The sequence below is a fragment of the Schistocerca piceifrons genome, chromosome 3 (assembly GCF_021461385.2).
Source record: "Schistocerca piceifrons isolate TAMUIC-IGC-003096 chromosome 3, iqSchPice1.1, whole genome shotgun sequence".
Taxonomy (NCBI): domain Eukaryota; kingdom Metazoa; phylum Arthropoda; class Insecta; order Orthoptera; family Acrididae; genus Schistocerca; species Schistocerca piceifrons.
Window position 1 is genome coordinate 537,116,886 of NC_060140.1, and position 25,492 is coordinate 537,142,377.

Here is a 25,492-nt window from a genome sequence, read left to right on the forward strand (position 1 = left end):
CATACGTCTTCCGGCGGCAAAACTAATGGAGAGAGCATCAATCCATCTAGGTTTAAGGCAAAGGCGGTGTTTTTCATAACTAACTGTGGATATATACATAGCCGAAATCCTATTGAAATGAATGAATAAACTATCATTTAAGCTTTATTCCAGAAAATCCAGACTATATACTCGCAGTGGTATTGCAGATGACGTAATTATTTTTAACAGAAAATGATTTTCAGCGAACACTGCATCAGTATCAAAGAATCTGTGCTTTAAACAAATTTTCGCTGTCTGCCAACATAAAAAGGCGGTGGAATTTTATCGGAAAAGTAAAATTAGGTCTAAAAATGGGAAAGTAATGGAGCAGGATGCATTAAGAACGTGGAGTATGGTGATCAGATTCCTCAGACGTTGCCAGATACACAAGTCAAGATCGTTATGGGAATCGGGAAGTACGATGAGAATATTGATAAATGCCTCTGAATGAGAATAAGGATAACTACAAAGAAGGAAACAGATAAAACACATCACTAGTATGGAGGGCGAGACAGTACCAAAAATACTACAAAAATATAAACCTAGAGGACGAAGAAACACAGCTAAACCCAAAATTAGATGGAATGATTTACTGTAGTTCCTGTAAGTTCGCATCAAAGTCAAATTCTAACACATAATGAAAATTTCGATGATGAGTACATCCCAAGCATACGTAATAATACACCGCCAATTGTACGAGTACTTCCGCTGATTCTTTGATTTAGCGGTTTTGTCAAGACTTCTTCCTAATTGTTCCCGCTAGGATCTTCGACTATAATTGTTCCGACACACGACCAAACGGTTTCACCCACCGTTAACAGTTCGCCAGAAAGATTTTTTATCCATGTCGGTTTTTACCTCTTGTGGTGTATCACAAGGCGTCGGGAAACGGCAGCAGTGGCACGTTCTCACGCCAGAAGTCCATGCGCTCGCCAAGCCTGTCGTGTGCGAGCGAGAAGTTGGCCTGCATCAGCAGGTAGCTGCGGCTGCTCAGGTCGTACGGCTCCCACACCACAGGGTCCGCCTCAGGGGTGGGATTCCTATTCAGACACACAATAGATGCACGATAGCACGTCCTCAGAAGTAAACGCAAATAAGACAAAAAATAATGTACTCATAACATATTCAAGAGTTATTACATTAAGGTATATCTCTAATATGTTTAATCCAAAGATATTGAGCAGTATAATTATATATTATCCCATGCATAATCAAATTATGAGATATGACTTTGTATATTCATGTTTTTAAACAGGAAACACAAACTGAGTTCGCGTCAAGAGATATGGGTGTTGCAATTCATATGTTAACGTAAGAAAAGAGATCTAAGCTCTGTAGTACACCGTAGAGCAGTGTCCAGTAACTGGAAGAAATCTCAGGTCGTAACCATTCCGAGCTGCACATTCGTTTGACGATTGTATGAACTGTTTATTGGCTCAGTAAGACTTTTGATCAATTGTTAGCTATCGCACTGATCTTGCATAGGACTATTTGTAGACAGCGTTAGTGGAAAACTTACTCCCGAGATATACATATCACTGCAGTAACTTCCATACCTGTACACCTATGTGACACGTGGCCTCTCAGTCTGCTACTGTGACTCTTTAGCATGACTTTCTAAACATACTTTGATGAGAAACGATCGTAAAATTAATATTAAACAATTCATGATAAACACTAAGTTTTCTGCCTTGTGTTGATAAAATGTCTCAATGTCCATCTCTAGTCCGTACAGAATACATGAGCACACAAGCATTCACCATTTAAGTTGGGTTAGCCACTCCCGCTTAAGATTTCCTATGTACGTCATAAATAAAAGTATGCTGTTCCGTATTGAAAAACATAAGCAGCAAATAAATCTCGCAGTATTCGCGACAACGTTTCTGAGCTTCTACTCATACTTGTTCATTCCGTGAACTGATTCCGCGAGTTGTGTACTTGCCCTAGTTGCAGGCGACAAAACTGCACCTCACTGCCTAGCCGAAAGGGCATCCCCGTGCCACCTATGATCTTGAGCCAGCAAAGATGGTAAGGTAAAATTCGACAGATCGTACGGGTATATACTCTTACAGACCATGCAAGATTGGTAGCAGAGGTGATCCGGAAAGCTTATGTCCACTCTCATTTAGATCTACCTCTTACATAATCCTGGAACACATTCAGAGCCCAGGCATAATGAGGTATATCAAACTCAATATATCAAACCAAATATCTGACATTTAAAACACAATTCCAGGATGTATAATACAACACGCAGATGCTGTGCCGCCTTCTTTTGTATTTTTACTCTGTCATAATTTTTGTATAAATTGATGCACAGGTGTTACTTCTAGTAATTATATCTTATAAATGTTTTATGTGCATTATATTTATAAAGTTCTTAGTGGCAGCGTGTATCCTGTTTACGATCTCTCATTCTTACCAGCAGCGGCGTGGCAGCGCCATCTAATGAGGTCATTCTGTATTAGGCGTCAGTACTAGCACACGACGCTGTGGTGCATTATGCTAACTACTTAAGCCTCAGTATTGGGACACGGCCGGCACCATTCCAAAATACCGAATGTATCCGGTACGTGTTGCCTCTCTAGTCGTTATTACCGTAGCGGGTTGCGACATAGAGAGAGTCCTTTCCTAAGCATCGTTAGTAGACAGCAACAAGGTCGCACGCAGTGTATCCGCCAAGTGTTGACTCTCTAGTCGTTATTACCGGCGCGGGGTTGTGACATAGAGAGAGAAACCCTTTCTGGAACTCGAACCCTGCTCCTCCTGGGTGGAAAGGCCAAGTGCTCCCACCTAACACAATTAAACCACCAGACACACATGGAATTGATGGGAAATTAAAAATGCCGGAGCCTTTTCTGGGACTCGAACCCTGGTGCTCCTGGACGGAATGCTCAAGTGCACCCCCAACACATGAAACCTGTCTAGATGCGGGAGAGGAAGGTTAGGTTAGTGTACTTTATTTATTTTGGTCGAGAAACTGACGCAAAGATCGATCCTAATTGCGTAATTAATCACAAAGATAGGTCCTAATCACACAACTGTATGCAAAGCACTACAGAAGGACGGCATAAAATCGCAATACGCCGCGGAAACTGACGATACCATACAACTGGTGTTATCCTGCCAAGAAAAAAATTCGCAGAACCACTCGAAACCAGCGACAGAATCATCGAAACTCTACCCTACACCTACAAGCTGCCAGAGTCGATATTAGCTAACTTTGAGACGGGTGTATTTCCTGCTTTTCATGTATGCGTGTTTCTACTGCATTACAGAGAAGTTATTATCAGAGTTTTTTTTTCTTTGTATACGTCTACGGCATTGCATGTTTCGAATTCTTTAAGTTCAATGGGCCCCATGTACAATTAATCTTAAATAGAGTGATGGTAGAACTGCTGTCTGGACGCTTCCATATGAGGTCTACTTTTTTCGTATTTGGTCTTCGTGGTCCTTATGCGCAATTAATGTTAGCTGCAGTAGAGTCGTTTGGTAGTTACCTTGAAATGAGGGTCTCTAAATTTAGTGTTTACAGTTCCTAGGAAAGAACACCGTCCTCCAAGGACTTCTGTTTGAGTTCTGAAAGCAGCTCCATGGCACTTACAGGTAACAAATCTAGAAGCCATTCGCCGAAATTCTTCAACATGACCTGGAACGGATCAATCCCACCAGTGAAGTAAGCAGGACGATAGTAATACTTCACCTGAAAGTTACTGGTTTATTATTCCTACTCATCAGCATTAACTTGCATTTTTTCCGCATTTAAGGCTAGCGACCATTCATCACACCAAATGGAAATTTTGTCTAAATCGTCTTGTGTCCTCCTACAGTCACTCAGCTTTGATGACTTATCGTAGACCGCTGCATCGTCGGCAGACTATTGACCCGCCAAATCATTTAAGTATAAAGAGAACAGCAGCTATCCAATTGCACTGGGCTGCATATTGGATATAGCCACTCTCTTATCTCTGAGCCTGTTAAATATGCTCGTGCCTTCGTTAATGGGCTGCGATGGGAGATCGTGTCATATACCTTCCTGAAATCTAGAATATGTAATCCACCTGTTACCTTCCTTTATAGTTCTAGATATATCATGTGAAATAAAGGCATGCCGAGTTTTGAACGAATGATGCTTTCTAAAATCAGGCTGATTCATCAACATAAACAGCTTAGCCTCAAGAATGTTTATTATATTCGAACTGAGAATACGTACAAAGATTCGGGAGCAGTCCGAAGTTAGGGATATTGGTCTGTAATTTTGCGGTCTGTTCCTTCATCTTTCTTGTATACTGGAGTGACCCGCGCTTTTTTTCTTTCCTTTATACCATTCGTTTCGATCTTCGTGTTGGACGAGAAAGAAAGAGAGAGGGAGAGAGAGAGAGGCGGGGTGATGGACCAATTCCCTGGAGTACTCCTTCTAAAATCTAACAGGAATGCCATCCGGACCAGATGATTTGTCTGTTTTTCAAATCTTGACGGTACTTCCTTATGTCAGTTACACATCTTCCATACGGGGGTCCGTCCGAAGGTCAAGAGACTGCATGTTTGTACGGTTTTCATGCTTGAACGATGTCTTAAACGTGAAATTTTAAACTTAGGTTCGGCTTTTGCTATCTTCAACTGCCGCACCAGACTGGCCAACAAGGAACTGATTGGAATCCTTAGACTCGCTTACCGATTTTACACACGGCCTGAAAGTTCTCGGCTCCCTGCCAAATCTTTTGCTAAGTTGTGACGGTGGCAGTTACGTGCTTCACGCATTAATATTTCGGCAGCCGGCTAATGGCTTACGAGGCCTCGATTCAATCTATTAAACGTGCTTGATTCGATTATTCTATTCCCTACAGCTTACAGCCATGAAATATCGGTCAAATTATACATCATCTTCGTTTTCCATTAATGTCGATGGTACTTCATTCCTAAATATACGGCTTACAAGTAGTATTGTTTAGTGCTCGTCGCAGTTATGAGTACCGGTAACTACAAGCGAGGTTCATTACAAAAGCGATTCATTACAAAAGCGATACTGTCTGACTCGAAATAGCCAGGTATCTATGACAGGGTATGCTAATACACAGAAAATTCGGTGCATAACTGATTCTTTGTCTATGTGATGCACAAAACTAATTTCATTTTGTTTTGATGTTATTTATTTATTTATTGATTTCAGTATCAGAAGCTATCCCCGATAGGTCCGCATCGCCGTCACCTCTACCATCACTGCCAAGATGGTACTTACTTCCGGAGGAGGGGTATGGAAAAGATGATAATGATGACGATGACGACGATGTAATATTTCTCTGTGAAATAATAAATATCGACTAAAAGCACTACATATTTTGGAACACAACCTACGAGCAGCTTAGAGACAGAAGTGATGACACTTTCTGCGGGACCTGACCATCATTTTGCAGAACAATGCTCAAGCACATAGAGTGCAAACTGTTACTGATTTGTTTGACTGATGGGACTGCTGAGTGCTGTACCACCTACTGCGGTCCCCTGACGTAAGTCCCCGTGAGTTCAACTCGATTTCTAACTGAAGGAAACACTTCACGGCATTTGCTTGACGACTGCTGCAACTCATCGATTAACAGACCGCGCCACTCGAACTGTCGACACATGTGACACTGCTAAGAGCATCACTGGCAAGGGTTATACACTATGCTGGAGACTACTTTGAAGGTCAATAAAACTTTGAAAGACATATTTATTTTGTACGAGCTGTAAGTAAATAGGTTTTCCACTGTTAAATTTCCAATCCTCGTATATAAACTCTCTCCTAGTATCCACTATCTTCTACAAGACGAGTCCCTTACAACAGAGTATACCACAGAGGTGCATGTGTGTTTGATGCTTTAGAAATACGCAGTGTGTTGCCTCTACAGTTGCTAAATTCATCATAGCATCCACAGTGAGTAAATGATACACTGTCACTGTTGCGGCCAAAGATGTCAATACAGAGATAGAATGTATTGTACTTAAACTGCCAACAGCCTTGTTCAGTCTATTTCAGTAATGTCCAGCCTCGTACCTATCCATATATCCTCAATTTACACTATAACTTTGATGCCACTGGCTGATCTCCATGACAGCAGCAATATCTCCCTCCCTGTAATACTATTACTTGGAGTGCAATAAGACTCTCTTCACCAACTGTTCGGTGTTGTAATCAACGAAGAAATTAACCGCATATTTACCTTCTCAGAGGAACCGAAAGTATAGGACCACTCGGAGTACGTTTCGCAGACTCATCCATCATTCAATTTGATTTCGTTTGGCTCCCATACAGCTCAGCTGATGACGCCATTCTTACGTGCTCTCCGTCCCACTCAGCAACTTGTGTGATGAAGACGCTCGATCTGCTCACCACACAACGAATTCAACCACTGATGGTGTTAAAGATTAATATGTTTTAGAACAGTTAGTCTAATTCTGAAGACGACGCTAGTTTGACTGATTATGGCATTGGTCTTCCGCTCCTAGTCTGCTTCTGTCTGTAACGGCAGGCTCAATTCAACGTCATGCTTATCTGTTGAACAAAACAAGAGTTAGTTTTACACGCTACAACAAGTAAAAATCAGTGATAGTGGTCAAGGTTCATGGCTGGACTTGAGAGCATCTATCTTTTGTGGTGACCTTCATTATCATCCTTTAAACTGACTGGCGTGTTGTTTTAGCGTCTCTGCTTAACTCAAATAGTTAAGCCTAGACTCGGCTAGCGTCGCTAATACGTCTCTACAACACTCCTACGGCCCAAATCATCAATAAGCTCTGTCGATCACGCTATTGCGTGCGACCAGCCACCTGATTTACGTCTTTCTATGACGGCTCAAAACTCGTCTTTTCACACAACATCCTCATCGCACCGATTACGAATTATCCATGTTTGATGCGTCCCTATCGCCTAATTTCGATTGACTGGCCACCGGATAGTCGTTTTGATCACCGTACTCACACTATCAACACAATTGAGATAACAGGTGCGTCTCGAACACTACTGCGTCGGACAGACCACCTCATAATTATCACCCGAAACACCCACAATCACCATACGCCGATAACGCAACGGGTGGGTCCTGAACACTACCGCATCGGACGTCATACCCTGCACTCGTCTCAAGAAACGCAACACATTCGGTGGGACGCAATATCCACCTACCACATCACAACACGCTCAACACAGCCCAAATCCATCCACCACAGAGCCAGATTTTATCCTGAAAGCTCTCCTGTCCAATAGCCTTGCCATAAAATTTTGTATAGGAAGTTATCTACATAAGATAACCCCTTCTATAATTAATCTAATACTTCTAAATATTGTTTGTGTCATAGCTGAAGCAAATTTTCTATACTAAGCGACCCAGTGGTCCCCATACAACAAAATTTAACATCAAACACATAATATACACACAATCCATGCCAAAATAAGACAAGCACATGAAAATAGGAAAATAAATACACACAACATAAAACAAATAATCACAAAACACAAATAAAACAGTGCCTATACTAATACAAATAAACATCGCCAACAAATCACAAAAATCTAATCTAATTATACACTACTTTGTTCCCGGCCGCGCTCTTCCGCTGCCGAGTGTGCCGCCCTAGTCATTCTTGTCTGTTTTGCGCAGTTTGTATACGGCCAGGGTTCGCCGGACGTATTTTGATTATTTGTGTAGGTTCTGGATTGCGGTCTTCACTCGCTCTCCAGTTCTGCACTGGTTGATCCCTTCCATTTTTATTGGTTGGTTTCCAGTTATTATTACCCTGGTTCCACCTACGTTCCTGTGGCGGATAATGTTTGTCCTCTATTATCGCGTCACTTCGGATTGTTTCTTCAAGTTGCATGCTTTGTGGGCTGCACCGCGTTCTGCACTGGTTGATCCCTTCCATTTTTATTGGTTGCTTTCCAGTTATTATTACCCTGGTTCCACCTACGTTCCTGTGGCGGCTAATGTTTGTCCTCTATTATCGCGTCACTTCGTATTGTTTCTTCAAGTTGCATGCTTTGTGGGCTGCACCGCGGAACTTACCCGTAAGATGACAATGGTCTCTACGAGGAGTCTCAGCTTTTCTATCTAAGGCCAGCCCGCAAATATGACAATTAACAGCCTTTTCATACAAGTCATCATTTTCCTTTGATTTGGTCATGGGAATATTGATGCTGTAGAGCTTGTGAACTTGCCATGAAAGTTTTCCAAGCTCAGTGAGAAGCCAAACCGCTGGATCGCCCCCTACGTAAGACTGATAGCTATTAAGTTTACAATCATATGCGCATACAACTTGGAACGCAGTCGCATAAGGTAAGTGTTTTTGTGTGAAGGTTGTGTGTGAGGCTAAGGGGTTCCCTTCACAACGAGTAATAGGAGCCAGCAAACATCAAAATCGGAAGACCAATGCCATAATCAGTCAAACTAGCGTCGTCTTCAGAATTAGACTAACTGTTCTAAAACATATTAATCTTTAACACCATCAGTGGTTGAATTCGTTGTGTGGTGAGCAGATCGAGCGTCTTCATCACACAAGTTGCTGAGTGGGACGGAGAGCACGTAAGAATGGCGTCATCAGCTGAGCTGTATGGGAGCCAAACGAAATCAAATTGAATGATGGATGAGTCTGCGAAACGTAATCCGAGTGGTCCTATACTTTCGGTTCCTCTGAGAAGGTAAATATGTGGTTAATTTCTTCGTTGATTACAACACCGAACAGTTGGTGAAGAGAGTCTTATTGCACTCCAAGTAATAGTATTACAGGGAGGGAGATATTGCTGCTGTCATGGAGATCAGCCAGTGGCATCAAAGTTATAGTGTAAATTGAGGATATATGGATAGGTACGAGGCTGGACATTACTGAAATAGACTGAACAAGGCTGTTGGCAGTTTAAGTACAATACATTCTATCTCTGTATTGACATCTTTGGCCGCAACAGTGACAGTGTATCATTTACTCACTGTGGATGCTATGATGAATTTAGCAACAGTAGAGGCAACACACTGCGTATTTCTAAAGCATCAAACACACATGCACCTCTGTGGTATACTCTGTTGTAAGGGACTCGTCTTGTAGAAGATGGTGGATACTAGGAGAGAGTTTATATACGAGGATTGGAAATTTAACAGTGGAAAAACTATTTACTTACAGCTCGTACAAAATAAATATGTCTTTCAAAGGTTTATTGACCTTCAAAGTAGTCTCCAGCATAGTGTATAACCCTTGCCAGTGATGCTCTTAGCAGTGTCACATGTGTCGACAATTAGAGTGGCGCGGTCTGTTAATCGATGAGTTGCAGCAGTCGTCAAGCAAATGCCGTGAAGTGTTTCCTTCAGTCAGAAATCGAGTTGAACTCACGAGGACTTACGTCAGGGGACTGCAGTAGGTGGTACACCACTCAGCAGTCCCATCAGTCAAACAAATCAGTAACAGTTTGCACTCTACGTGCTTGAGCATTGTTCTGCAAAATGATGGTCAGGTCCCGCAGAAAGTGTCATCACTTCTGTCTCTAAGCTGCTCGTAGGTTGTGTTCCAAAATATGTAGTGCTTTTAGTCGATATTTATTATTTCACAGAGAAATATTACATCGTCGTCATCGTCATCATTATCATCTTTTCCATACCCCTCCTCCGGAAGTAAGTACCATCTTGGCAGTGATGGTAGTGGTGACGGCGATGCGGACCTATCGGGGATAGCTTCTGAAACTAAAATCAATAAATAAATAAATAACATCAAAACAAAATGAAATTAGTTTTGTGCATCACATAGACAAAGAACAGTTATGCACCGAATTTTCTGTGTATTAGCATACCCTGTCATAGATACCTGGTTATTTCGAGTCAGACAGTATCGCTTTTGTAATGAATCGCTTTTGTAATGAACCTCGCTTGTAGTTACCGGTACTCATAACTGCGACGAGCACTAAACAATACTACTTGTAAGCCGTATATTTAGGAATGAAGTACCATCGACATTAATGGAAAACGAAGATGATGTATAATTTGACCGATATTTCATGGCTGTAAGCTGTAGGGAATAGAATAATCGAATCAAGCACGTTTAATAGATTGAATCGAGGCCTCGTAAGCCATTAGCCGGCTGCCGAAATATTAATGCGTGAAGCACGTAACTGCCACCGTCACAACTTAGCGAAAGATTTGGCAGGAAGCCGAGAACTTTCGGGCCGTGTGTAAAATCGGTAAGCGAGTCTAAGGATTCCAATCAGTTCCTTGTTGACCAGTCTGGTGCGGCAGTTGAAGATAGCAAAAGCCGAACCTAAGTTTAAAATTTCACGTTTAAGACATCGTTCAAGCATGAAAACCGTACAAACATGCAGTCTCTTGACCTTCGGACGGACCTCCGTATGGAAGATGTGTAACTGACATAAGGAAGTACCGTCAAGATTTGAAAAACAGACAAATCATCTGGTCCGGATGGCATTCCTGTTAGATTTTAGAAGGAGTACTCCAGGGAATTGGTCCATCACCCCGCCTCTCTCTCTCTCCCTCTCTCTTTCTTTCTCGTCCAACACGAAGATCGAAACGAATGGTATAAAGGAAAGAAAGAAAGCGCGGCTCACTCCAGTATACAAGAAAGGTGAAGGAACAGACCGCAAAATTACAGACCAATATCCCTAACTTCGGACTGCTCCCGAATCTTTGTACGTATTCTCAGTTCGAATATAATAAACATTCTTGAGGCTAAGCTGTTTATGTTGATGAATCAGCCTGATTTTAGAAAGCATCATTCGTTCAAAACTCGGCATGCCTTTATTTCACATGATATATCTAGAACTATAAAGGAAGGTAACAGGTGGATTACATATTCTAGATTTCAGGAAGGTATATGACACGATCTCCCATCGCAGCCCATTAACGAAGGCACGAGCATATTTAACAGGCTCAGAGATAAGAGAGTGGCTATATCCAATATGCAGCCCAGTGCAATTGGATAGCTGCTGTTCTCTTTATACTTAAATGATTTGGCGGGTCAATAGTCTGCCGACGATGCAGCGGTCTACGATAAGTCATCAAAGCTGAGTGACTGTAGGAGGACACAAGACGATTTAGACAAAATTTCCATTTGGTGTGATGAATGGTCGCTAGCCTTAAATGCGGAAAAAATGCAAGTTAATGCTGATGAGTAGGAATAATAAACCAGTAACTTTCAGGTGAAGTATTACTATCGTCCTGCTTACTTCACTGGTGGGATTGATCCGTTCCAGGTCATGTTGAAGAATTTCGGCGAATGGCTTCTAGATTTGTTACCTGTAAGTGCCATGGAGCTGCTTTCAGAACTCAAACAGAAGTCCTTGGAGGACGGTGTTCTTTCCTAGGAACTGTAAACACTAAATTTAGAGACCCTCATTTCAAGGTAACTACCAAACGACTCTATTGCAGCTAACATTAATTGCGCATAAGGACCACGAAGACCAAATACGAAAAAAGTAGACCTCATATGGAAGCGTCCAGACAGCAGTTCTACCATCACTCTATTTAAGATTAATTGTACATGGGGCCCATTGAACTTAAAGAATTCGAAACATGCAATGCCGTAGACGTATACAAAGAAAAAAAAAACTCTGATAATAACTTCTCTGTAATGCAGTAGAAACACGCATACATGAAAAGCAGGAAATACACCCGTCTCAAAGTTAGCTAATATCGACTCTGGCAGCTTGTAGGTGTAGGGTAGAGTTTCGATGATTCTGTCGCTGGTTTCGAGTGGTTCTGCGAATTTTTTTCTTGGCAGGATAACACCAGTTGTATGGTATCGTCAGTTTCCGCGGCGTATTGCGATTTTATGCCGTCCTTCTGTAGTGCTTTGCATACAGTTGTGTGATTAGGACCTATCTTTGTGATTAATTACGCAATTAGGATCGATCTTTGCGTCAGTTTCTCGACCAAAATAAATAAAGTACACTAACCTAACCTTCCTCTCCCGCATCTAGACAGGTTTCATGTGTTGGGGGTGCACTTGAGCATTCCGTCCAGGAGCACCAGGGTTCGAGTCCCAGAAAAGGCTCCGGCATTTTTAATTTCCCATCAATTCCATGTGTGTCTGGTGGTTTAATTGTGTTAGGTGGGAGCACTTGGCCTTTCCACCCAGGAGGAGCAGGGTTCGAGTTCCAGAAAGGGTTTCTCTCTCTATGTCACAACCCCGCGCCGGTAATAACGACTAGAGAGTCAACACTTGGCGGATACACTGCGTGCGACCTTGTTGCTGTCTACTAACGATGCTTAGGAAAGGACTCTCTCTATGTCGCAACCCGCTACGGTAATAACGACTAGAGAGGCAACACGTACCGGATACATTCGGTATTTTGGAATGGTGCCGGCCGTGTCCCAATACTAGCCTCATCTTATTCTATTATTTGCTCCTGTGAATGTGTACGCGGTATGCGGTTTTGGAGTCACTCACGTCCATCTAGAAAGGTAAGGCCTTATCAGAAGGCTTCAGCAATATGATTACATTCTGAGTGTTCTATCATTGATCAATTCTCTTATCCGTTTCTAAGATCTGTCTAAAAGATCGTCCTAAGAAATACCGAATTAAGGTATTTGCTCTTTCCGTATTTGATCTGTTTATACATGCTTTTAGGTTATCCAAGTCTGCACAACGAGACCGCGATCTCTAAATAGATGTATTTGTTCTCTGTTTTTTATGTATATAAGCCTGAAAATGTCTAAATAAGGGGAAACTCGTAGCTGGTAAATACAGAAAACTAAAATTGCAACGAAGACTGTTTTCAACTAATACTATTAAACACTGGTTTACCAATTCATGCCACAGATGGATTGGAAGAATTTCTTTTGTCTCTGTAAGGTAAAAATACGATTTCTCCCATTCGAAACAAAAAAGAAAACTCAGAAAGTAATCAGGTACAATCAGACAGTATCAATATTACAACAGAAATTAGGTAAACATTTAAAGACGAAACTGAGACCAGTAAACGAGTCAAATGAAACAAGGTACTGGAGCAACAGAGAAAAGACTAGTATTGACCAACTATAAAAGAGCGCACATGAAGAAACACTAGAACAAACAGCCCAAAAATGGAGGAAACGCAGATGTTAAAGAAACACTAGAACAACTCAGTCAACAAAGAAAATAAACATAAAATATAATCCCACGAATCAAAATGCATATGAAAAATTACATCGAAAATTGTACAATAAATTTGTATCAGTCTTTTAAGCACGTACATAAGGGGAGTTAAGTACGAAGGATTTCTTTCAAAGAAGAAGAAGGGAAGGTAGGATTAAATAACAAGTGGGTGCGTGAAATGTTAGCTAATTTTTGACAAGTTCTTGTAAACTCTCCAGCTACAACAATTTAACTGAAACATCCTTCAACACCAAAAAAGCATGAGGAAGATTTTCCACCAACAGGGATAGAAACTCATTAATCCATAAGAACACTCAAAGACAACAAATCACCCCGAGCGCAGTGGCCGTGCTGTTTGAGGCGTCATGTCACAATCGGCGCGGCCCCTCCCCCCGGGTTTCGACTCCTCCCTCGGACATGGGTGTGTGTGTTGTTCTTAGCATAAGTTCGTTTAAGTTAGTTTACATTGTGTTTAAGTCTAGGGACCGATGACTAAAGCAGTTTGGTCCCCTAGGAATTTTCACACATTTGAACATTTTGAACAACAAAGCAGGTGGAAAACTCCTTACAGCAGAATGACTGAAGTAGTCTGAAACAAGATTATAAATGTACTACACTTGTTTTTGAGAACAATTGCAAAATCAGAAAAAATGCCAGAAACTTCGAAAATAGCAGTGCTCCACCCATTACTTAAAAAGGGAGACAGCCAAATTTCACCAGTTACAAAACTATGTCAGCTCTGCCAGTAATGTACAAAATACTATCAAAGAGATGAGATGAGCGTATGGTGTCGGTGGCCGGAAGGCCCCGTCCAGGGAAGTTCGGCCGCCAAGTGCAAGTCTTATTTCAGTCGACGCCACATTGGGTGACTTGCGAGCAGGTGATGAGGATGAAATGATGATGAGGACAACACAACACCCAGTCTCTGAGCGGAGAAAATCTCCAACCCGGCCACGGATCGAACATGGCCCGCTGCACAGAAGGCGAGCACGTTTCCAACCAGCCAAGCAGACGGACAATATTACCAAAAATTACCCTGGACAGGAACTTAATACAAACAAGTGGGAGAAGATCAGGGTAATTTTAGAAACAAAGATGTAGCACAGGACAGCGTTTTTATTTAGAAGCATACCTATAACAGTGTCATCTTTACTGAATTCTCGAAAATATTGGTTCAGTAAACAGAGAATCAGTAAATTAAACCATTAGAAAATTTGGTGTTAAAGCAAAGTTAACGAACTAATACGTGAAACTCTAAGAAATACGACACCTAAAGTTAAATCTATGGGATAAGTATCTCAATCACTGGAACACAATTTAGTGATAGACAGTGGATGGCTTAACACCTTTAACATTCAACTGCGTTTTAGAAAAACAAGGAGATCTGTAAAACATTGTACATAACGATCTGCAATTTGGGGCTAAAACTCACTGAAACTCAGCCAATAATTCTGGGAAGGAAAAAAATGTAATTAAAGTATACTACCTGGTTTTTGCAGACGATTTTGCTATACTTTCAGTTCATCTTCTTGAAAAAACGGCTAATAGAACTGTTCTCAAAATATCAGTGGGAACGATTCATAATACGCATAAAAAATCTAGGAAAGAACACACACAGAGAAACAAGTAAAATAAAGCGATCTAGTTGATTTACGTATCTGGGAGGAATATTACAGTAGAACTGACTGGAAAAATTGTCAGTAGGGATGACAGTTAATAAAAGGGAAAAAGCGTAAGGTCAGAAAAAAGATATCTCCAACAAGAAAGGCTTATTCAGAAAAAGAAAAGTAAAACACTGCACCACTTCGGTATGACCAGAGTGTTTGTAAACGGGGTACCCCAGGAGGAATGGTCAATATCCAACTTTGTGACAGGAACCTTCATTCGAAGCAAAAGAGTGTAATAGACAGGGACTCTGGAATACATAACTTAAGAGTTATGAGCTCTTGTTCAGTTTGAAGAGGTGTGTTTCACAGTAGCGAAGGCGAACAAGTTCTCATAGCCCTGGAGGTATGCGCTCAAGAGACCATGTTTACTGGACACTTTTTCTTGTTTTGCTCTGTAATACAACCTCTCAAAACGTGGAAGGCAAAGAGCTTGCAGTAGAAGACATTTCTTTGTCGGTATCGAAGGTGAAGAAGTACCGATAGCTTTCAAGACATGTGTTTTAGAGCCAAAGTTTACTAGAATTTTTTGCTTCACATGATCGTTCCTGTCATATCCCTGAGTATTGACCATTCATCATTGGACACCATATACATCGACAGTAGCACAGATAATGAAAGCACTGAAGAAAAACAGTAAAGGCTCGGAAACAGCAGAAAGAAATTTTTAAAAACGAAGTACTGATTTTAAAAGACGTTCAAGCCATTAGAAGTAAGCAGTAAGAGAACATGGGGACAACGCGAAGGAGTACTGGAAAAACAGAAAACAGGGAAGACGACGAAATGAAGTTGTTACGTGATCCTAATTGGTCAGTAGGAAGATGTAAACAAGTTTGTGTCCGAATGCTGCATTGAATGGTGACCAGACCGCTATCTACTTATGGAGACAAATTCTGAAAGCCAGAGATAATCTTGCCATAATCTGCAAGGTAGCAGTTCCTCAATGGGTAGCACCATCACTCTATAACTCCTTACCCAGGCTGTGCAACGAAGTTGCTGTTACAGTAACATTAATTACTTGGTATTGATGCTTTTACAAGTAGTAACTAACGACAGTATGTAGTTAATCTAGCAGAAAGGAATAATTTAATTATTGATTATGTGTTGCTGATTAACCTCATTTATAGTACCATCTAATCCCATTACTCAATATTGTAAGTCTCTGGTAGTCTCACACCAACTGATAGCTACTTGGGACAGTCTCACTGACACACCATTAACAGCTTTCATTTTCTAATTTACTTCTTCAAATAATTTTATAAATATTATATAATTCGAAGTTACTAAACCTTTTTTTTGCATTCTCTCTCGTTTTTAATAACCCGGCAGTACACATTACTTTCCTATATTTGTGCATTTACAGGGAATTATTTCTTAGGACGAGTCTTTACATGCTTTTTACAGAGTGTAACTACTTCACATGGCGGTTCCTTTCCTGTAATTTCTAAATTTTCAAGTTTGTCGTCCTCATAATTGTTCTGTGTGCATTACTGTGGTTTTCCTTTGCTCTTTGCCACTAGTTACCTATTTAAAAATGCTTCTGTAATCTGTCGTTTTGCAACCAGAAGTATTTCCTGAATCACAGAGAAATTTTTGGGTATGTAATATAATAATGTCTTCGTAAAATTGGAATCGTTGTTATTTTTCATGGAGTAAAATACAAAATCGTAAACTGGAGTGACTTCCTTCTAGTTTTAATACATGTTGCGTTTCTAAACTGTAAGGTATGTATTCAGGGGGACGTACAACTCGTTGAAAGTGTCAAAGATATAATTATCTTTAAATAATTATTCAACAAACCCGTATGTGACTGCATCTGTGAACGTGTTTCGTGCACTCCTCCATTTTGCCAGTAATGAAACATGTATTTGACTCAGCAATCAAGTTTAACAGAATAATGCCGTTTGTGCAATGGCATTAAGATGGTACTGAAAAATTTACTTTTGGCACTGAAGTTTACATAATGAAATTATATTTTGACTTGAATAATGCCAGTTGTGGAATGGTACAAAATATTTATTTGAAATAACTTTGCTCTGCTAACTTCAGTTATACCAAAATCGATTTCAAACAATGAACTGCACGCATATATTGCTTAGAGGCCTCATTTTCTTTACGTTCTTTGTTTGGTGGGTAACTTAACTTTACTACTCATTTTCATATTCGATACAAGCAAAGCATGTGGATTATGATTGGTCCTGTTAGATTTAAACACAATGTTGATCTCAATATATATATCGTTAAAATTTTAAGTTGTGCACAAACGTACCATTTCCAACATTTTTGAAGCACTAATCACTCTTTCAAAAAATTTTACAAAATGCTTACTGCGTCAAACCTTGCACATACAAATCCTAACTCTAAACGTTATCCAACAAAAACCATTTTGAATTTAATATATAGCTTCTCCCATTAACCTGCTAAAATTTGCTCAGTGTAAGCTGCGCATTGCGAATCATACCTTAAAGCTGTGACCACACGTCGACTTCCTCCGGGCACCTGGCTGCGACTCCTCTGTTTTCTACTGCACGCATTCGGCTCCCTTAACCATCAAAGATCCTCCTACACAAAGATATTATAATCATTCCACCTTTCCATTGGCAACTATCGACTTTATTTTCTGGATCTACCCTGACCAGACCTTAGCACATACGTTTCAACGTGAATGGCGTTTGTAAATATCTTTTGTTCCAAATTATTTGGTACAGTAAGAAGTATCCTTCCAAGCAGCTGACGGAATACCGTTACAGTAAAGGACTTCTTTTTTACATTGTGCCACTTATGAAGCTTTTGCTTTCCAAGCAATGTTCCCAACTTTTCTGTCCTCCATCTTTATTTTATTACTGCCAATGTGATTTTTGGGTACGAAGTTCCAGGTATCAAGCGAGTGCATGCTGGGATGATGTTAATTTCTTGTCTAAAATACAATCATCGTATTCCATCGGTGAAATGAGTCGATATGGGGGACAAATTCACTGCTCTGAACCATAGACTTGCTGCGTTCAGACTGGTGATGTTATTAAACTCAAATTCAGTTGCATCCTCCAATTCTGCCAGTATGTTATTGCTAGTGAATTAATGTTGAAAAAGTTCACTCTGATTACCCGATTTTAGTTTTCAGATTCCCAATTTTAATCAACAAAAACACTTACCCATATTTTGCAAAGTTCGTCCAAACACGCAGTGTATTCCTGCGCACTTTGTCTTCTTCTGATTCAGGATCAAAGTTATAGTCTTTATCTTTTCTCATGAAAAGAAGAGCTAACTCTGCTCCGTGTGAAACTCCTGAAAAGAAAAAAAGTAAAATGACACACAGAAAAGGTACGGTTATGTTCACATTGAAACTAGTGTACTGGATATGGCAGTATTCTGACATAGAATGACAGAAACAAACATTAGACTTTCAAATTTTTCTCTCTCTTTCCACAGAAACAAATTAAAAATTTGTCCCCCATGATCTTACAAAAGTGTTCAGGGGGTTACCATTGATACAAGGAAACCCTTCGGCGTTATTCCTACCTCGCTGGAATTTGCTTATAAAGAAACAGTTTCTACCTTGGGATGGATCACAAACAGACCATCCAACGCTTCGGTACTGAAAAACGTATCCCGCACCTTTTGTCTTTTTAAAAATATTTTTCTTACAGAAGAGTTCTAATTGTGAGATTTCAGATAATTTTACTTAACGAGTAGAGTAATGACATACTCTGAGACAGAATTTAATGTACTTGCTTTAACCGAACTATTTTTAAGCTAAAGTAGAAGAAAATACCGTGGCCCCTATTCCACGTGGTATAAAAAGGTGTTTTACCACTCTATGGAGAGGCTAGATTTGACTTGGGGAAACTAAAGAGGGTCCATTAATTACGTCATATACGAAAATACACTGACGAGAATGGACAGTGTAGGACCATGAAAATTTTTTCTGTGTCCAACACTATCTTACTGAAATTCACGCATTTCGAAGTCTGTGGGACATGTTGATTAAAATTTGATCTTTGCACACGCTTATTTGCTTTTTTTCTATTTTTGTTACAGAAAAAAGCAATTTCTATCGATGGGGAATAATGTGGGTACGTTATGGCTATTCTGTGTCTAACGTGCTTCCATTTTTATGTGAAAATAGCAACAGTGCGTGTACAGAGGGCAGGATATGAAGCTTGTCGTCATGTATCGGACTTCGAGAGGGATCAGTTCATTGCCATAAGTAACATGAAATGTAATATGCCAAAATGTACACGGCGTTCCTCACGATAAAGGGAAACAGATGTCACCCAACACTGTTCACCAATTATTGTTGTAGATGGAGGGACGGAAACTCCGCCCTTCCATCTACTGCAGTTTTGTACAACAGTTCGAAGTTAGTGGCATCCTGCTATGCTGAAACTCCGCGCCGACAAAGAATACAGAACGAACCAGCAGTCGACCGCTAAAAGAACGATCGTCGATCCCTATGTATTAATATTTGTATTAAGGATTAAAAATCCTCGAACACAAGTTCGCAAATAAATTTTACTTCAGTTACTTAGCTTCACACTGAGCCGTCTTCAGGCCTCGGGTATATAACTGCACATAAGAATGTAGCAATGTACAACTGCTTACAGGAAACTAAATTACAGATCCTAAATAAAAAATTGTAAATAAAATTTTAGCAGAGTTCAAAAATAAATACGAAATTGTAATTACCGGATACATACTATAAAAAGTTCTTGAGTAGTGCAATTGCTGTAATGGCATAACATATTCTTGGAATATTTTTATAAATGATACCATCTATATAGAATGTATACGTATATTAGCTTTATATCGTTTGTAACCAGTCAAGTAGAACGGAGGTCTTAAAACTGAAAAATGTACTTTAAGTTAAGGAGGAAAACTTATTGACATAATTCAAAACAACCCACTAGAATGAATATGCATATAAAAGGTATCGTGTTACCAAAGGCGTCAAGTCGTTAAAACTCAGTACTTGACACATTTTATTTAATATTCGTGTTATCTAATAACGGCTATCATCATAGGTACCTTATAACGAAGTGTTGTTGTTGTTGTGGTCTTCAGTCCTGAGACTGGTTTGATGCAGCTCTCCATGCTACTCAATCCTGTGCAAGCTTCTTCATCTCCCAGTACCTACTGCAACCTACATCCTTCTGAATCTGCTTAGTGTATTCATCTCTTGGTCTCCCTCTACGATTTTTACCCTCCACGCTGCCCTCCAATACTAAATTGGTGATCCCTTGATGCCTCAGAACATGTCCTACCAACCGATCCCTTCTTCTAGACAAGTTGTGCCACAAACTTCTCTTCTCCCCAATCCTATTCAATACTTCCTCATTAGTTATGTGATCTACCCATCCAATATTCAGCATTCTTCTGTAGCATCACATTTCGAAAGCTTCTATTCTCCTCTTGTCCAAACTATTTATCGTCCATGTTTCCCTTCCATACATGGCTACACTCCATACAAATACTTTCAGAAACGACTTCCTGACACTTAAATCTATACTCGATGTTAACAAATTACTCTTCTTCAGAAATGCTTCCCTTGCCATTGCCAGTCTACATTTTATATCCCTCTATTTCGACCATTATCAGTTATTTTGCTCGCCAAACAGCAAAACTCCTTTACTACTTTAAGTGTCTCATTTCCTAATCTAATTCCCTCAGCATCACTAAACCTAATTCGACTACATTCCATTATCCTCGTTTTGCTTTTGTTCATGTTCATCTTATATTCTCCCTTAAAGACATTCTCCATTCCGTTCAACTGCTCTTCCAAGTCCTTCGCTGTCTCTGACAGAATTACAATGTCATCGGCGAACTTCAAAGTTTTTATTTCTTCTCCAAGGATTTTAATATCTACTCCGAATTTTTCTTTTGTTTCCATCACTGCTTGCTCAATATACAGATTGAATAACATCGGGCAGAGGCTACATCCCTGTCTCACTCCCTTCCCAACCACTGCTTCACTTTCATACCCGTTGACTCTTATAACTGCCATCTGGTTTCTGTACAAATTGTAAATAGCCTTTAGCTCCCTGTATTTTACCCCTGCCACCTTCAGAATTTGAAAGAGAGTATTCCAGTCAACATTGTCAAAAGCTTTCTCCAAGTCTACAAATGCTAGAAACGTGGGTTTGCCCTTCCTTAATCCAACTTCTAAGGTAAGTCGTAGGGTCAGTTTTGCCTCACGTGTTCCAACATTTCTATGGAATCCAAACTGATCTTCCCCGAGGTCGGCTTCTACTAGTTTTTCCATTTGTCTGTAAAGAATTCGCGTTAGTATTTTGCAGCTGTGACTTATTAAACTGATAGTTCGGTAATTTTGACATCTGTCAACACCTGCTTTCTTTGGGATTGGAATTATTATATTCTTCTCGAAGTCTGAGGGTACTTCGCCTGTTTCATAAATCTTGCTCACCAGATTGTAGAGTTTTGTCGGGACTGGCTCTCCCAAGGCCGTCAGTAGTTCCAATGGAATGTTGTCTACTCCAGGGGCCTTGTTTCGATTAAGGTCTTTCAGTGCTCTGTCAAACTCTTCACGCAGTATCGTATCTCCCATTTCACCTTCATCTACATCCTCTTCCATTTCCATAATATTATCCTCAAGTACATCGCCCTTGTATAGACCCTCTATATACTCCTTCCACCTTTCTGCTTTCCCTTCTTTGCTTAGAACTGGGTTTCCTTCTGAGCTCTTGATGTTCATACAAGTAGTTCTCTTATCTCCAAAGGTCTCTCTAATTTTCCTGTAGGCAGTATTTATCTTACCCCTAGCGAGATAAGCCTCTACATCTTTACATTTGTCCTCTAGCCATCCCTGCGTAGCCATTTTGCACTTCCTGCCGATCTCATTGCCTGCTTCATTTACTGCATTTTTATATTTTCTCCTTTCATCAATTAAATTCAATATTTCTTCTGTTACCCAAGGATTTCTACTAGCCCTCGTCTTTTTACCTACTTGATCCTCAGCTGCCTTCACTACTTCATCCCTCAAAGCTACCCATTCTTCTTGTACTGCATTTCGTTCCCCAATTCCTGTCAATTGTTCTCTTATGCTCTCCCTGAAACTCTGTACAACATCTGGTTCTTTCAGTTTATCTAGGTCCTACCTCCTTAAATTCCCACCTTTTTGCAGTTTCTTCAGTTTTAATCTACAGGTCATAACCAACAGATTGTGGTCAGAGTCCACATCTGCCCCTGGAAATGTCTTACAATTTAAAACCTGATTCCTAAATCTGTGTCTTACCATTATATAATCAATCTTAAACTTTCTATTATCTCCTGTCAGTATCTCCAGGCTTCTTCCATGTATACAGCCTTCTGTTATGATTCTTGAGCCAAGTGTTAGCTATGATTAATTTGTGCTTGTGCAAAATTCTACCAAGCGGCTTCCACTTTCATTTCTTAGCCCCAATCCATATTCACCTACTACGTTTCCTTCTCTCCCTTTTCCTACTACCGAATTCTAGTCACCCATGACTATTAAATTTTCGTCACCCTTCACTATCTGAATAATTTCTTTTATTTCATCATACATTTCTACAATTTCTTCGTCATCTGCAGAGCTAGTTGGTATATAAACTTGTACTACTGTAGTAGGTGTGGGCTTCGTATCTATCTTGGCCACAATAATGCATTCACTATGCTGTTTGTAGTAGCTTACCCGCATTCTTATTTTCCTATTCATTATTAAACCTACTCCTGCATTACCCCTATTTGATTTTGTGTTTATAACCGTGTAGTCACCTGACCAGAAGTCTTGTTCCTCCTGCCACCGAACTTCACTAATTCCCACTATATCTAACTTTAACCTTTCCATTTCCCTTTTTAAATTTTCTAACCTACGTGTCCGATTAAGGGATCTGACATTCCACGCTCCGATCCGTAGAACACCAGTTTTCTTTCTCCTGATCATGACATCCTCTTGAGTAGTCCCCGACCGGAGATCCGAATGAGGGACTATTTTACCTCCGGAATATTTTACCCAAGAGGACGCTATCATCACTTAATCATACAGTAAAGCTGCATGCCCTCGGGAAAAATTACGGCCGTAGTTTCCCCTTGCTTTCAGCCGTTTGCAGTACCAGCACAGCCTGGCCGTTTTGGTTATTGTTACAAGGCCAGATCAGTCAATCATACAGACTGTTGCCCTTGCAACTACTGAAAAGGCTGCTGCCCCTCTTCAGGAACCACACCTTTGTCTGGCCTCTTAACAGATACCCCTCCGTTGTGGTTGCACCTACGGTACGGCTATCTGTACTGCTGAGGCACGCAAGCCTCCCCACTAACGGCAAGGTCCATGGTTCATGGGGGGAAGTGTATGAGGGAAGTATTGCTGTCACTAGTCAATAGAACGATCAGGAAACACAGCATTTCAAATAGACAATGTGTAAGTGTTACGGCGTAAAGTCAGCACCGGCACGCCAGTCGGTAACCACAGGGAAAAGACGGCTGTGAGAAGAAGTCAGTCAACAGCCAATCATACGCTAACCGACCTCCCTTCCAGAACACAGCGGCACAGCAACGGCACCTAGGTGAAGAGGACATAAGCGCCGTGCCCGACTGGTGACGCCCCACCTAAGTAGGAGCGTCAACGATTGGCAATAGCAGCTTCAAGATTAGCCACTTGACTAGCAGCTTCAGTGCTAGGCAATTCGGTAGCAGTGCCAATGACAGACACTTCGTTAGCTAGCTCTACGTGCCACAGACTTGTATTTCTCTATTCTGAAGAAGAGAAATTATTTTGTTTGACGCCGTTTGCTTGCGACACATTGGTCAAAATTAAGTATTGTAATTTTTCTATTTTAATAAAACTCACTAATAAAAGTTGTTTGATTGTTTGTCTAGCGAAGCGAGTTGGCAGGATTCCTAGCCACAACAGTAAGTAAGTATGGCCATTACTGATTTGAAACGAAATTGACGACCACTACGTTCGATAAGTTACTTGAGGCGACGATAGCTAGACAGCACTGGCAGACGACTACATAACTTACATAAAATCAAATAGTCTAACAGAATAGTGTAACATAATAGTCTAACAAAATCTAAAATAAATAGGGGCATAAACCTATTTACAACTGAGTGAATGACAACTTAATTCGATCTTTACGAATGCTAGTTGCTTTCAGGGCTTTTTATTTTGTACTCTTTATATGCTTGTGGATGTTCAGAAATGTAAATAAAAGTAACAGTAATATAATTGTTCTACGATTTATTAGTCAATAACTCCGAATAACTCAGGTCTCGCTTCTTCACATCCAGCCATCGAGGAACCAATTTCTATAGTTTTTTTCAAAAATGTATATATTACATACAATATGGAGAGACAGGGATATAGTATTATACTTTGTCTTAACCAGACATGTGAGCATATCATTTCCTGTGTTATACTCCTTTTAATCTAGGTTTCGGACAACATTACCATATAGAATTAAATAACTACAACGACTCATTATTGAGAACTACATTCTGCATAACATACATAACACATAATTACGTACTCTACTTGTTTTTGCTTTTAAGACCGATAGTGTGAACCTTCTGGTCGAGAGTGCTGTTGTAGGGAAGCAGCCTACACACGCCTTATAAAATTCACATCAGTCTTTCCATTGTGTGCCAGCCTAGCCCGTTGTAACTAGCTCTGACGTCATAAATATTGCGCAATACTTTAAAATGAAGTAAATAACCTGAAACGTTTCTAACATATCAGGAGTAATACAAAATCAATATGTGTAGGATATCAGTTCAATAACTTTAACCATTTTTGAAATTTGGATGTTTTCTGTAAAAATCATTGTCGCAATAGAAAAGAGCTAGAAACTTAAAAATTTATATTTAGATTCCTTTTGCGTAATAATTTAGTAGAAACAGTATTCTGGATCTCACAAATTAAAATTTTAGTTGAAATTCATGATTTTCTGGTTTTTGTCTTAGAAATTAATGAAACGAGATAAATTAAGTAGGCAAATAAATAAAGCTAGGATGTTTAAATTTAAGTAGAAGGGAGATCCGCTATAATCATAAAAATGTGAGAAGTTTGTTCCGAACAAAATTATGCAGTGTGTAAATCAATGCTGTGCCAGTTAACTATAATGGAAATAAAGGAAACAGTAGTAGGCCGAGGCAGGAAAACTAGTTCCCGTCTATGAAAACACTGGCGCTCACCAGGCGGTTACTTTTCCTAAGCCAGTAATTAAAGTAATTGGTAAGACAGATCTGAATACTCAGACTAAACATGTGGATGAGGGGTCGGTAACATCTAAGGATACAGCAGAAATATTAGATCACTCACAGTATTTAATAGATGCCATGTTAGAGACGCTTTCTAAGTGGGAAGAGAAAGAGAAGGCGCAGCAGCGTAACGGTAGGGGAGAGCTACAAAATACTGAATTGTCAGGCGAAGAAGCAGTAGAAATTCATGCTTATATTTACGATAAGGATGATGTGCTCTTATCAACAGTGCCTGTGCAGGATGTTGATACTGTACTAATAGATTTAGGACAGGAGGTAAGTGAGAATGTAGAGGATAGGCAGTTGTGGATCGATGAACCCAGTAGCTGTGACCAGTTGTCACTTGAGAAGGATCCCGACGATAATAGTAAAAGTGGTTTAGCTGTAACTAGTGTTATGCCCGGTCTGGAGGCGCAGAATCGCTCAGACTACAGTAATTTTGGTCATGTTCAGCAAACTAAATGTAATGA

The 25,492-nt window shown here is 40.2% G+C and overlaps 1 protein-coding gene across 1 annotated transcript in view; it reads right to left on the reverse strand.

Annotated features, from left to right (window-relative positions):
• Positions 1-892: 892 nt before the first annotated feature.
• LOC124788808 (cholinesterase-like) overlaps positions 893-25,492 on the reverse strand; it is a 93,257-nt gene continuing 68,657 nt past the window's right edge. The window contains exons 9-10 of the mRNA XM_047256088.1: positions 17,942-18,074; positions 893-1,061 (exon numbers count right to left, since the gene is read on the reverse strand). Of these exons, the coding sequence (XP_047112044.1) occupies positions 893-1,061; positions 17,942-18,074 (302 nt within the window). The remainder of the gene's footprint in view (positions 1,062-17,941; positions 18,075-25,492) is intronic.